The 12,733-nt window shown below is 48.6% G+C and overlaps 1 protein-coding gene across 1 annotated transcript; it reads left to right on the plus strand.

Moving 5' to 3' along the window:
* The first annotated feature begins 871 nt into the window (after positions 1-871).
* Positions 872-11,657, plus strand: LOC310650598 (paired box protein Pax-7-like). Its single transcript, XM_083380183.1, has 4 exons — positions 872-978; positions 6,473-6,708; positions 7,754-7,883; positions 11,461-11,657. Exons 1-4 carry the CDS (start codon positions 894-896, stop codon positions 11,622-11,624), a joined length of 615 nt encoding a protein of 204 aa, XP_083236309.1. The 5' UTR covers positions 872-893; the 3' UTR covers positions 11,625-11,657.
* Positions 11,658-12,733: the final 1,076 nt, after the last annotated feature.

The following is a 12,733-nucleotide window of genomic DNA, read 5'->3' on the forward strand; positions in this document are numbered from 1 at the left end:
ACCCCCCTTCGGAGGCGTCCGGTTCTCAGGTCCCATCCTCCTCAGCTGACCTGCGGGACGATGGGGGGGGGGACAGGCGCCGCTGCGCCTCGACCTCTTCCCGATTGCGAACCCCCCCCCCTTCTCCCGAGCTGCGAGAGGGGGGGAGAAGCAGGGCGCTGGGGGGAGGAGGCGGGGAGGGGGGGGAGAGTCGCCCCTCCACTTTGCTAAGGGGACAACGGGGGAGACCCCCGCCGGGTCTCCAGGCGAAGGTGGCAGGGCGGGAAGGCGCAAACGGGGGTGGGGGTGGGTTCCGGGTGTGTGGGTGTGTGTGTGTGTGGGGGTGTCCCTCCTAGCCTGCCCCCCCTCCTCCTCCACCCTCTTCCTCGCTGCCTTTCGGCTCATGAATAAAAAGAGGTTTGGAAAGAGGCGGCTGGGGGGGGGGGAGAGGGAGGGAGGGAGAGAAAAGAGAGGCAGAGCCGCTTCACGCCCAGCCTGGCCGAAAGTTGCCTTGCTGGAGCAGCCCCCGTTCAAGCCTCTTCTGACCCCCCCTCCCACCCACCCACCCCCCCCCAAAGTAGCACAAAATCAAAAGTCGGGCACAGAGAGAGAGAGAGAGAGAGAGAGAGAAAGAGACCGGCGGCGGCGTGTGAGCCCCCTTCTCTGTGCCGGCTGCCCACCCGGTGCCAGCTGCTGCATTGGGGGGGCCTTCTCTCTCTAACCCCCCCCCCATTAAGAAAGCCCCCCTCCCCCGTCCGCCCGTGCTGGCGCTGCCGCCCCCGGAGAGGCTCGGGGAGGGTCGCTGCGCCCTCCCGCTCCGCCTCGCCGCCTCCAGGGGGGTTAAGACTCCGGCGCTGCCTCTCTTCATCCTCTTCTTCCTCTTCCTCTTCGCTGCCGCCGCCGCGGACTGGAGCATGGCCGCCCTGCCCGGGACCGTCCCGAGGATGATGCGCCCGGCGCCCGGGCAGAATTACCCCCGCACCGGATTCCCCTTGGAAGGTAACCCCGGGAAGCCCCAAAAGCCTCCGAGAGAACGGAAGGGTCGCCGCTGCCTTTCCCCCCCCCAAAATATTTTTATTTAATTTTAATTTTAATTTTAATTTAATTTTAATTTTAATTTTAATTTTAATTATTTTAATTTTAATTTTAATTATTTTAATTTTAATTTTAATTTTAATTTTAATTTTAATTTAATTTTAATTTTAATTTTAATTTTTTTTGCCTCCCGGCCGGCCTTTCGCCCCGAAAAAGAAAAAAAAAGCCGCTTTTTTCCTTCTTCCCCTTGGGCGAAGGAGTGACGCCGCGCTATTCTTCCCACCTTCCCCCCCCCTTTCCTGGGATTGGGGTGGGGGGGGCGGGAAAGGGAAAAAAAAAGTCGGACTTGCAACCTAACCAACCCCCCAAACGAACCCACCCACCCCCCTCCGAAAAAAAAAAGAAAAAGTTTAGCGCGCGTCCTTCGGAATTCCCAGCGGACGCCGGAGAAGATGGGAGAAAGAAGCGGCGGCGGGGAAAAAACGGGGGTCGCTGCTTCTGGGGGGGGGAAGAAGAGTCGGAGGGGCTCTTTTCGGGCAGCCTGGCCGGGGAGGGGTGGGGGGAATGGGGGGACAGCTTTGGACTTTGGACCCCCCCCTCCCAGAACCCAGTAAAAGACGCGCCGAGCCGGTCCGTAAATCCTGGGAGGTTGAGAACGAAGCGAAAAGTCTCGTTTCTGCTGGGGTGTTTTTTTTTTCCTTTTTTGGGGTGGGGGGGTGGAGGGTCAACGGGCAGAAGGCTTGGCTTGCTGGCCCTTCTGCCCTCCACCCCAACCGGGCGGCTCTTTTCGTTGACCGCGTTTATTCAGACTTTCTTGGCATTTCTTTTATATTTCTTTTTTCCTTCTTCTTGCGATTTAGTCGAGAACGGGGCAGAAAAAGCCGCGGGGGCTAGGGGGCTTTCCAAAAACTCTGCCGTTTTTCCTCCCTCAATTTGGTGGGGTTTTTTTTCTCCCCACCCCCCACCCCGGTCTCCCCTTTCCGCCCGGGAAAAAAAAAAGGGGGGACATTCATTCATCTGAAAGCGACTTTCCCCTTCCTTCTCTCTCTCTCTCTCCCTCCCCACTCCGGCACCTTCCCGCCGCTTTTCTTGGCCGCTCCTCCGGCTGCGGAATTAAAACAAACTCGGGGGGCTGGGGAGCTGGTCCCTTTCTGCATTTATTAAAGCAAATTGGGTGCCTGCGAAGCGTGCTCAAGTGGAGCCGGAGGAAAGCGGCGGAAGGAGGCTGCGAAAACACACACACACACACACACACACACACACGCGGCGGGGATTTGGCCTGGAGTGGGCTCCTTTCTTCTGGAGCGAATGGAAACGAAAACGAGTCCGGGAGGGTGTGGGGAAAGGAAAAAAAAGAAAAAGGCAAGGTGGTGGTGGGGAGGGGGATCAAAGGATTACCAAAATATTTGTACATCGTGATGGGGAATAATGACCGCGCGCCGCCAGCAGCGCCTGATGCTCCACTCAAGGCTTAGCCGTGGCTAATGAGGTCTCACTCCGAGTGACTTCGAATTAGCGGCGCGTGATTCTTGATTAAACAGCCGGGCGAGGTCTGGAACCGACTTAGCGTGCAGGGAAGTCGGGTGTGTGTGTGTGTGTGTGCAGAGGGACAGACAAACCCACACACGCACTTAACACAAATCGACACTTTTTTATTTATTATTATTATTATTATTATTATTATTATTATTATTATTATTATTATTATTATTATTATTATTAATTTTTATTATTATTATTATTAATTATTATTATTATTTTTATTTTTATTTTTATTTTTATTTTTATTTTTATTATTATTATTATTTATTTTTTATTTATTTTTATTATTATTATTTATTATTATTATGACGCGGCTGGATCTGGACCAGCCGGCCAGAGAAAATGGCAAAGGGATTTTGCGCCAAGCCCGTGGCGCAGAAACCTCCCGATTAAACCGGCCACACTTGATATCTCTAAAGGGGTGAGAGAAATTGACGTGTTCTCCTGGGTGGGTGGGTGGGGGAAAACGGGGAGGGGGGCGCGAATTAAACTCCGAAAGAGGGGATAAGGGTCCCTCCTAAAGCTCTTTCCTTTGGAAAGGCAGAAAGTTGCGGGCGGGGGGGGGGCAGATGGACGGAGATGCGCGGCGGGGTTGCAAAATGCATTTGAACCGCGCGCCGATCCGCTTTTCATTTGATTTTCATTTCATTTTATTTTATTTTATTTTATTTTTTGAAAGGAAAGGTAAAGAAAGGGAGGCCGTGAGAGGGCGGGGGGGGGGAAATCTTGTTTTTTTTTTTTTTTTAAGGCGAAGGGAATCTCGTTTTAAATCGGAACCGGCTTTGCCAAGCGGCCTTTGACAAAAAAAAATTAGACGCCTCTCCTCCTTTTCATGGGTGCCCAAAGTAGGGGGGGGAAATAAGGGTTTTTTTTTTCGGGTGCTACGTGGGAAGAAGATTCTTTCGAATTTTTAGGGGAGGAAGAAAAAAAAAAGCGCGTCCGGAGACTTGAGGGGAAAGCTTTGTCGTCTTTTTGTGTTTAAGGATGTCAAACTTCTCCGCTGAAAGCAAACCAGGTGTCAATAAAACATCAACCAGATGTAAACGCTGGGTGCACAGCTGGAAAAAAAAACCCTGAGGAAAACCTTTGTAAACCTTTTATATTTAGGTTAAAAGTGGAGAGAGAGAGAGAGATCCAATCTGGGGGGGTCGCCGGGACAGAGAGTTGGCAGCGCGCTTTGGGGATCCTCAAGGATGGCACTAAACCATCATACGCGCAACCGTTTGGTTGAATTTGTCTCACACCCAGGACTGACACCAAAGTGATTAGGGTAGTGGGAGGGCACTAACGAAAAGGCACTTTACACACACACCTCAGTTAAACTAGGTAGTGTAAGTATACACCCTGGTTTACGTAAGAGTAAGCATCTTGGGCACGACCACATTCAGCATCCTAGTGAGGCGATATGATGGCACAGTCAACCAGATGTTTAGACTGGATTCAGTATTTTGGTCCACCTATTGAGTCCTTCCCAGGATCTGGATTTTTTTTTTTATTATTATTATTATTATTATTATTATTATTATTATTATTATTATTATTATTATTATTATATTATTATTACTATTATCACAATAATGCTGAAAAGCTAGTTGTGGCAAGAAAAAGTTTTCTTCGCAATTTCCTTCTTTAGTTGTTAAGTGAGCATTTTAATTTCTCAAAAGAGAAGGGAACTTCCGTTTCTTTGCAGGTTGGGAAATAAAACAGGTGTGGGTTTTTTGTGTTTTTTTTGTTTGGTTTTTGAAAGGGAGATCTATTTGCCACGTTTACCTTTCGCTCGGTTTAATTCTGCCGCCATCCGTGAGTCCTGGGAATCTGCGTTTGGCCTGTGCAAAATTTAGCATCGTCCCTGAGTCCTGGGAATCTGTGTTTGGGCTGTGCAAAAATTGAGGATCATCCATGAGTCCTGGGAATCTGTGTTTGGGCTTTGCAAAATTTAGCATCGTCTCTGAGTCCTGGGAATCTTTATTTGGGCTGTGCAAAAATTGAGCATCGTCCCTGAGTCCTGGGAATCTGTTTGGGCTGTGCAAAAATTGAGCATTGTCCCTGAGTCCTGGGAATCTGTTTGGGCTGTGCAAAAATTGAGCATCATCTGTGAGTCCTGGGAATCTGTGTTTGGGCTTTGCAAAATTTAGCATCATCTGTGAGTCCTGGGAATCTGCGCTTGGGCTTTGCAAAAATTGAGCATCATCCGTGAGTCCTGGGAATCTGTTTGGGCTGTGCAAAAATTGAGCATCGTCCCTGAGTCCTGGGAATCTGTTTGGGCTGTGCAAAAATTGAGCATTGTCCCTGAGTCCTGGGAATCTGTTTGGGCTGTGCAAAAATTGAGCATCATCTGTGAGTCCTGGGAATCTGTGTTTGGGCTTTGCAAAATTTAGCATCATCTGTGAGTCCTGGGAATCTGCGCTTGGGCTTTGCAAAAATTGAGCATCATCCGTGAGTCCTGGGAATCTGTTTGGGCTGTGCAAAAATTGAGCATCGTCCCTGAGTCCTGGGAATCTGTGTTTGGGCTTTGCAAAATTTAGCATCATCCGTGAGTCCTGGGAATCTGTTTGGGCTTTGCAAAATTGAGCAAACCGCAAATCAAGCGGGGTGTGTGTGTGGGGGGAATGTCTTGTTGGCTGTTCGGTGGTGGGTTTGTCCCATTGTGTGGATTCAAGGACTCAGCATATGGGTCTCTCTGTCTCTCTCTCTCCCTCTGTGCCTGGACTACCTGCATGGTGGATTGGGCCCAGATGGCTAGTTCCGCCTTTGTAACGAGTGGGTCCCTCGGACGCAGGCTGCCTGCGGGGCTGACTTTTTATAAGGGATTTCTCCTCCTAAAAAAGGCTTTGGACAGACACCTGGGGGGGGGGCGAGGAAGAACACCCCCCCCTTCGTATTTCCAGAGATCAGCCTTCACACCCAAAGTGCCAACTCTTAAAAGCAGGAATGTAGAAGCGGAAAAGCATACACACACAGGTTTTTTCCCCCCATCTTTGGTAGGAAGAGGAGACACCCCCCCATGCACTGAGCCAAGGAGGCCTCCCCCACCCAAGCCATTAATTAGGGGGCTTTTAATGGCTGCAACTGCGCAGCCCCCAATTGTCTCTAATCCCCTTTCGTGTAAATAGAGGAGAATTCTGCTTGTTTTTCCCCCTCTTTTTTCTAAGTTACTGCACCGAGAGAGGAAGGGAGAAGGGGTGGTGTGGGGGGGGGTTTGTCTGCATCCTCCTGGTAAAACCAGGGCTGGCTGCTGGGGGCTTCGGAGGCGCCCGGATTCCCTTCTGCCCTCCCCGAAAGATAATGCCAAGTACGGCTAGGAAGAAAGGCGGGTGCGGGCAGAGGCCAGGTGGGTGGGAAACGCATTGGTAGAAATTGGGTTGCCTTCTGGTTTGGCGAACCTTGGCGTTCCCGACATTTATTTAAGCCGCCCTCCTCACCTCTCCTAAAGATTGGTGAGGGCGCGGCCCCTGTTTCTTTTCTGGACAACCCCCTCCAGGAGAAACGGAGAAGGTGGGAGAGGAGACACACACCCCCTTCAGCTTTCCACCGGGGAAGAGCTGACCACCCCCACCCCCCTAAAAAAACGGGCAGGGGGAAGCAAATGTTGGATGATCTCCAGGAAAAAGGAGAGGGGGTTTCGCTTTGATCTCCTTCACCGGCTCCCTCTTTGCAACAGGGACCTTCCAAGATGGATCAGCCAAGAGGCCGTTATGGTCCTCCGAAGGAGGGAGGGGTCTCCAGGGTCCTGACCGCACCCCTCCCCAATTCTCAGCCACAGCCCTCCCCTTCCCACTTCCTGCAATTCTCAACGGGATGGATGGTCGACGCTGTAGTCTATGGCTAAGAAGGGACAACCCTTGTAGACCGGGCTGGCAGACCTTGACCCCTCTTCCTCCTGTGTCTTCCCTTTCCCTCCCCTCTCCTCTTGCAGTCTCGACCCCCCTGGGCCAAGGCCGAGTCAACCAGCTCGGAGGCGTCTTCATCAATGGGCGTCCCCTGCCGAATCACATCCGTCACAAGATTGTGGAGATGGCGCACCACGGCATCAGGCCCTGCGTGATCTCTCGCCAGCTCCGGGTCTCCCACGGCTGCGTCTCCAAGATCCTCTGCCGGTACCAAGAAACGGGATCCATCCGGCCAGGAGCCATCGGTGGCAGCAAGCCCAGGGTGAGTGAGGGAGGGACTCAGAAGCCCACCCGGTGAGGAGATGCCAATTGATTGGGCAGGGGAAGTAGAGGCATGTCCAGAAGTGGGTGATGGCCCCTGGAGTTAGATGGGCTTAGAGGACGGAACTGCTTCATCTAAGCCTTGCTACCTTGCTACCTTGAGCTGCTTCCCTCAGATTTACTCTTGAGTAGACCCCCCCAAAAAAAAACATACCTCCACCACCCCGATCTGGTCTCTCCCTTGAAGAGGAGAAACACGTTGGCCTTCTACCCTTTCTTAAGAAATAGAAGGAAGGGTGATTCATCCAACCTTCTTGAAAAGTTGGCCTTCTAGGTTGAACATGACATGGACTTCCCCAGATCAGACCAGCTTTGCACTCCAGTGGTGGTTGCAGGACTTGAATTTAAAAGTGCATTTTTGTTTCCTCCCTCCCTCCCTCCCTTCCTTCCTTCCTTCCTTCCTTCCTCCCTCCCTCCCTCCCTTCCTTCCTCCTTCTTCCTTCCTTCCTCCCTCCCTCCCTTCCTTCCTCCTTCTTCCTTCCTTCCTCCCTTCCTTCCTTCCTCCCTCCCTCCCTCCCTTCCTTTCTTCCTTCCTCCCTTCCTCCCTTCCTCCCTCCCTTCCTTCCTCCCTCCCTCCCTCCCCTCCTCCTCCTTCCTTCCTTCCTTCCTTCCTTCCTTCCTTCCTCCCTCCCTCCCTTCCTTCCTTCCTTCCTTCCTTCCTCCCTCCCTTCCTCCCTCCCTTCCTCCCTCCCTCCCCTCCTCCTCCTTCCTTCCTTCCTTCCTTCCTCCTTCCTTCCTTCCTTCCTCCCTCCCTCCCTCCCTCCCTCCCTTCCTTCCTTCCTTCCTTCCTTCCTTCCTCCCTTCCTTCCTTCCTTCCTTCCTCCCTCCCTCCCTCCCTTCCTTCCTCCCTCCCTCCCTCCCTCCCTCCTCCTTCCTTCCTCCCTCCCTCCCTCCCTCCCTTCCTCCTCCTCCTTCCTTCCTTCCTTCCTTCCTTCCTTCCTTCCTTCCTTCTTCCTTCCTTCCGGAACCCCTCTTGACCCCAAAAGCAGGTTGCCACTCCAGACGTGGAGAAAAAGATCGAAGAATATAAACGGGAGAATCCTGGCATGTTTAGCTGGGAGATCCGAGACCGGCTACTCAAAGATGGCCACTGTGATAGGACCACTGTCCCTTCAGGTGAGAAGGAAGCCAGACCACAGAGTTAGGCTTTTAAATTCTGTATTTCCTGACCCGGCTCCACAATAGAACAGCAAGCATCTTTCAGCTTAAGGAGGCGACCTGTAACTGGACTTCACTCCATTAGCCCAACTTTAGGCCAAGTCTAAACAAGCCACAGGGGGACGTGGTGGCTCAGTAGGTTAGGACGCTGAGCTTGTCGATCAGAAAGTCGGCAGTTTGGCGGGTCGAATCCCGAGTGCCGCGTAACAGAGTGAGCGCCTGTTACGCGTCCCAGCTTCTGCCAACCTAGCAGTTCGAAAGCGTGTAAAAATGCAAGTAGAAAAATAGGGACCACTCTGGTGGGAAGGTAACAGCGCTCCGTGCGCCTTTGGCATCTAGTCATGCCGGCCACATGACCACGGAGACGTCCTCGGACAAGCGCTGGTTCTTCGGCTTTGAAACGGAGATGAGCACCGGCCCCTAGAGTCGGAAACGACTAGCACGCATGTGCGGGGGAACCTTTACCTTTTACCTAAACAAGCCACAAGGACTGGCTTTGCACAATTGCAAACATTCACTTTCTCTACCCACCCAAGCCCTATATTAAATTTTGGGTTCGGCACTGTGGCAGACTCAGAATATTCTGATTAACTGGAGATGGAAGAAAGTTCTAGCAACTTAGCCAGATATCATTCTAGCCACTTTATTAGAAGAGATTTTCAGAAACCTTTTCTCATCTTCACCAGAATTTGGGCTGGACCCTTTCAACACGGGAGGAAAGATTTTCCTTTAGCCATAGATTTTTGTAGCACCATTCTCAGTTGACGTGCTCAAAAATGGCCTATGCAATATTCAGGCACGTCTCTTTTAACAGCTGAAAAAGTGGAATCTAGAAGCCACTTTAGCTTCTTCTAGCCACTTTAGCTTCTGAAGAAGGCCTAAGTTGGTTACGGCTAACAGTTTAAATGAAGATCTGAGACCAACACCTTAGTCTGAACTTCAGTGCCATATATCAAAAATGCAAGATTATTTTTTCCCCTCCCCCTGCTTGCAAGTCAAAGATTTTTTTAATCGTGGCCATTTGATGATGTACTTGCAGGAAACCCACACTTCATTTTAACATTTTTAATTTGTCCTCCTGCTGAGAAAAGGAAATACAAGATAAGGAGACCTTTGGTGTGTTTATATCCAGTGCTTTTTTTGTAAAAGAAAAAGGTGCCGGAACTCACACGTGTCATACAACCCGCCTTGCCTACCCTACAAGATTCCATCCAAAAAAGGTGCCGGAACTCCGTTCTCAGCGTTCTATGAGAAAAAAAAGCCCTGTTTATATATATAATAATATAATTTGAATAATTTGCACAAATAATGAGCTGTCATAAGTTGACTATATCCTGTAGATAAGCCTTGAGACAGGCCAAAACAGGAATGAAAGAGTTAATTAGCAAGGTGCTTTCAAAAAAGCCTTGACAAATACTTAACATATATTTGCCTTGCCTTCTAGCTAATAAAAGGAGAGAAAGAACCTGTGGCTCAGGAAGTTAAAACACTGCCTAATATATAATCAGCCCAGGTTCGAATCTCAGATAAAGGGTATGACTGACTGATGAGAACATAAAGAGTTCGAAATGGCCATCTCAGCCTCCCAAATTCTTTATTAGCAATTTGAATATATATATAAGCAGGCATGACATGAAAAAAGAGGTCCAGGAATTTTCTCCATCCCACAGATGTATTTATTAAGAGGAGGATGGTAAAGGCAGGAAAGGGTTTTTTGTTTTTTTTCATGAGCTGCTTCTAACCTTTGCGGAGCGGAGAGCCCTTGTTTCAATTTTCTCTGGGCCTTTATAACCCTTCTGGGTTTTCGCCCTGTCCGTTTTCATGGTTCTGTTTCCCATCCTGGAAATAAATCACTTGCAGGCAGGGAAAGCAGAGGGGTCCTGCAAGCGGCCCGTTTCGCAAGCTATTCGCTCCAGAGCAGGGGGTTTGGCTGCGATTGTGTGCCTGTTGTGAGCCTTACAAACCAGGGGGTCCTGTGGCCGTCGTCTAGTCCTTGGTTAGCGTGGCATGGCTTAGAATATTACCCCCTCCCCAAAAAAATAAATAAATACATGAAGCCTCTCTGGGGCCTGCTGAAAACAGGAACAGAGAATATTGCAATATTTATTTATTTATTTATTTATTTGATTTATATACCGCCCTTCTCCTGAAGGACTCAGGGCGGTGTACAGGGCAATAAAATAAGAATACATTAGTTAAATAATTTTAAAACCCAAATCCATCAGGCCAGGCCGGCTTGTTCGAATAGATAAGATAGATATTGCCCAAGAAAGCCCCATTTTTACTCTGGAAGGAATTTCGTTTTAAAAAGGGCAGAAGATGAAAGAGCGGCAGGTCAGGGCTGCTGCGTTTACAGAGGGGCAAGACACGTTAACCCGTCAGAATGAAATAGCTGCAAACACTCAGCTCCCCACCCCCCGTTGAGTTTGTTTCACTGGGTTTGTTTAATTTTAATTTTAATAATTTAATTTTTAATTTTATTAAATTTATATAAATTTAAATTTACCTGCCCAGTTTTATTTCTGGCTTGTCCTGCAAGTTGTTTGTGTCTGAAGCACCCTTGGTTTTTTTTTTTTAAATATGGATGTACGTTGGAAGGAACCGGGAGTTGTGTGTGACTGCAGTGCGACTTACAAATTCATGGTGCGATTAAGGTGTGTGGGTTGGTTTTTTTTTTTTTTTTAAAATGACAAAACAAGAGAGGTCCAAACAGGTTCGCGTTGGCTGCCAAAGCCGATTCGGACTTCCAAGATTTGTCCCAAAGTTCTCTAGAACTCTCAAGCGTTTAATGGGTCTCCAAGGAGGCACAGGATGACGATGCTGCTCAGTCCATTCTGTCTCCTGACATTGTCTTGTTTCTTTGGGTGCAACTCAACTGACAGCTGAGAGTCTGGTGGCAGCCTTGGAAGTTTCCTTCTGCCTTGGTGGAAGCTTCCAAGCCAGGAGCAAACAAGGTTTGCGAGGGTATCTCCTCACCTTCCAGACGTGGTCGCTTTAGGAAATGAATTAAACAATGCATCCTGGTTTGTTTGTTTGTTTTGGTATGGCATTGTTTTCAGTCAGCATGCTGGCTGAGGAGGATGGGCTTCTGCATAGATGAAAGAAGATGAAATGGATTGGGGGTGTCCTGCCTTCCCAGGACCCAAGCCTTGGGTCTTGGAGGTGGCTTCTGGGCAGGAAAGTAGAAAGGAACCAATCCATTCAGGTTGGCCATTGAATGGATTTCTTGGCCGGTTTAGACCTTCAGCCAGAGGGCAGACCTGGCCCCACAAGCTGCCAGCGCAGCCCCAGATTGGCCAACCCTGTTAACGTTTCTGGTGTCGGGGTGCAACACGCAAACCCGCACCCGGAAGGTGTTGTGACATCTAAATCTAGATCAAGCCAGAACCTTTCCTGGTTGTTGTTTTGGGTTCTTTTTGTCTAAACTTTTCTCAATTCCAGGCAGCTGCTTTTTCGGTGGATCTCCTCTGGGTCCCCTTTCCCTTCCCAAGCAGCTTATATTTGCTTCTTCTGTCTTTGACTGTCTGAGGTTTAGTGAGTTCGATTAGCCGTGTGCTCCGAATCAAGTTCGGGAAGAAAGAGGAAGAGGAAGACCACGAGAAGAAGGAGGAGGACTGCGAGAAGAAGGCCAAACACAGCATCGATGGCATTTTGGGGGACAAAGGTAGGCACTGCTTAAAAAAAATAATCTCTTTTTAAAAAAAAAAAAAAGTTTAGAGGTTCCCCTTTTCAATCTCCTTGCTCCCTTCCTTCCCGAGTAAATGAAATTCACATCACGTTTCCCGTTTGTGATGACTTTCCATGTGTGCTGTGCCCCTTTCATTCTGTTAATTTATTTTCTGCCCTTCCCAAATGACGGGTAAAAATTCTGTAATTATCAGTTTCCTGGATATTTTAAAAGGCTTTCCTTCCAACTTTTTTTTTTCTTCTTCCCTTCTCCTTGCCTGCTGATTTGGCAAATGCGGACCACCATTTGTCTGAAATGGCATAAGGTTTCCTGCCTGAACAGGGGGTTGGACTAGAGGATCTCCAAGGTCCCCACTCTGTTATTCTGCATTCTGCGCTGTTTGCTATTTGGTCTATATTAAATTCGGCACATGGGGACTCTTGAGCATCTAGATGTTTACTTGACTGGATTGCCTGAGAGGCTAGCTTTCTCTGATTAGGGGAGAGGCAGTTTTCGTACAAGAAACCAATGCTTTATGCCTTTGCAGTGAAGTTGAAATTGTTGTCTTGTTGTGGCGCTTAAGCAAAAATCAGCATACGTGCTTCCAAGTGTTATTTCATCCTGGCGTCCAATTCAACAGAATGCCTCATTTCGACTGAATCTCTACCCCAAGCAACCTTACAGTTGGAGAAAAAGAGAAATCGGTGTAAAAAAATAAACAAGGATCCATATGTTTATTTCAGTTATGCAGATTGGGTGTGTTTGGTTTCCATTTGGATGTGCAATTTGGAGAAAAAAATGTGAAATATTAGCCCTTGGTTTGAGGAAACAAGTTGTTTGCTTGATTAAGATATCTTCAGACAGGTGGAATTCAGGCTAGAATAAAACTTTCTTTGGGGAAGCAATAAAATCTTGGAGGCCTTTTCCTGACACCTTAAGGAATTAGCTAAATGTTAACAAAATTGGAACTATTTTTTCCCCAATATTTTAAAGAATGAGCTCCAAGGAGTCAGATTTTTAAAAAAACAAAAACAACACAGTATATTTAAGAGCAATTTACCTCTGTTTCATATTCTAGACCACCAGGATTAGTATATTTTCTGGTTGAATAGGAGGGGAAAAAACCTTAGTAGAAATTAAT

Source organism: Vipera ursinii (genome assembly GCF_947247035.1).
Source record: "Vipera ursinii genome assembly, contig: scaffold_471, whole genome shotgun sequence".
Lineage (NCBI taxonomy): Eukaryota > Metazoa > Chordata > Lepidosauria > Squamata > Viperidae > Vipera > Vipera ursinii.

What these genes read in the sequence shown, in the direction of transcription:
- LOC310650598 (XM_083380183.1), top strand. Translation starts at nt 894, where the DNA reads ATGGCCGCCCTGCCCGGGACCGTCCCGAGGATGATGCGCCCGGCGCCC. An exon ending in CACCGGATTCCCCTTGGAAG is followed by an intron (nt 979 to 6,472) that starts GTAACCCCGGGA and finishes CTCCTCTTGCAG; the next exon opens with TCTCGACCCCCCTGGGCCAA. An exon ending in TCGGTGGCAGCAAGCCCAGG is followed by an intron (nt 6,709 to 7,753) that starts GTGAGTGAGGGA and finishes TGACCCCAAAAG; the next exon opens with CAGGTTGCCACTCCAGACGT.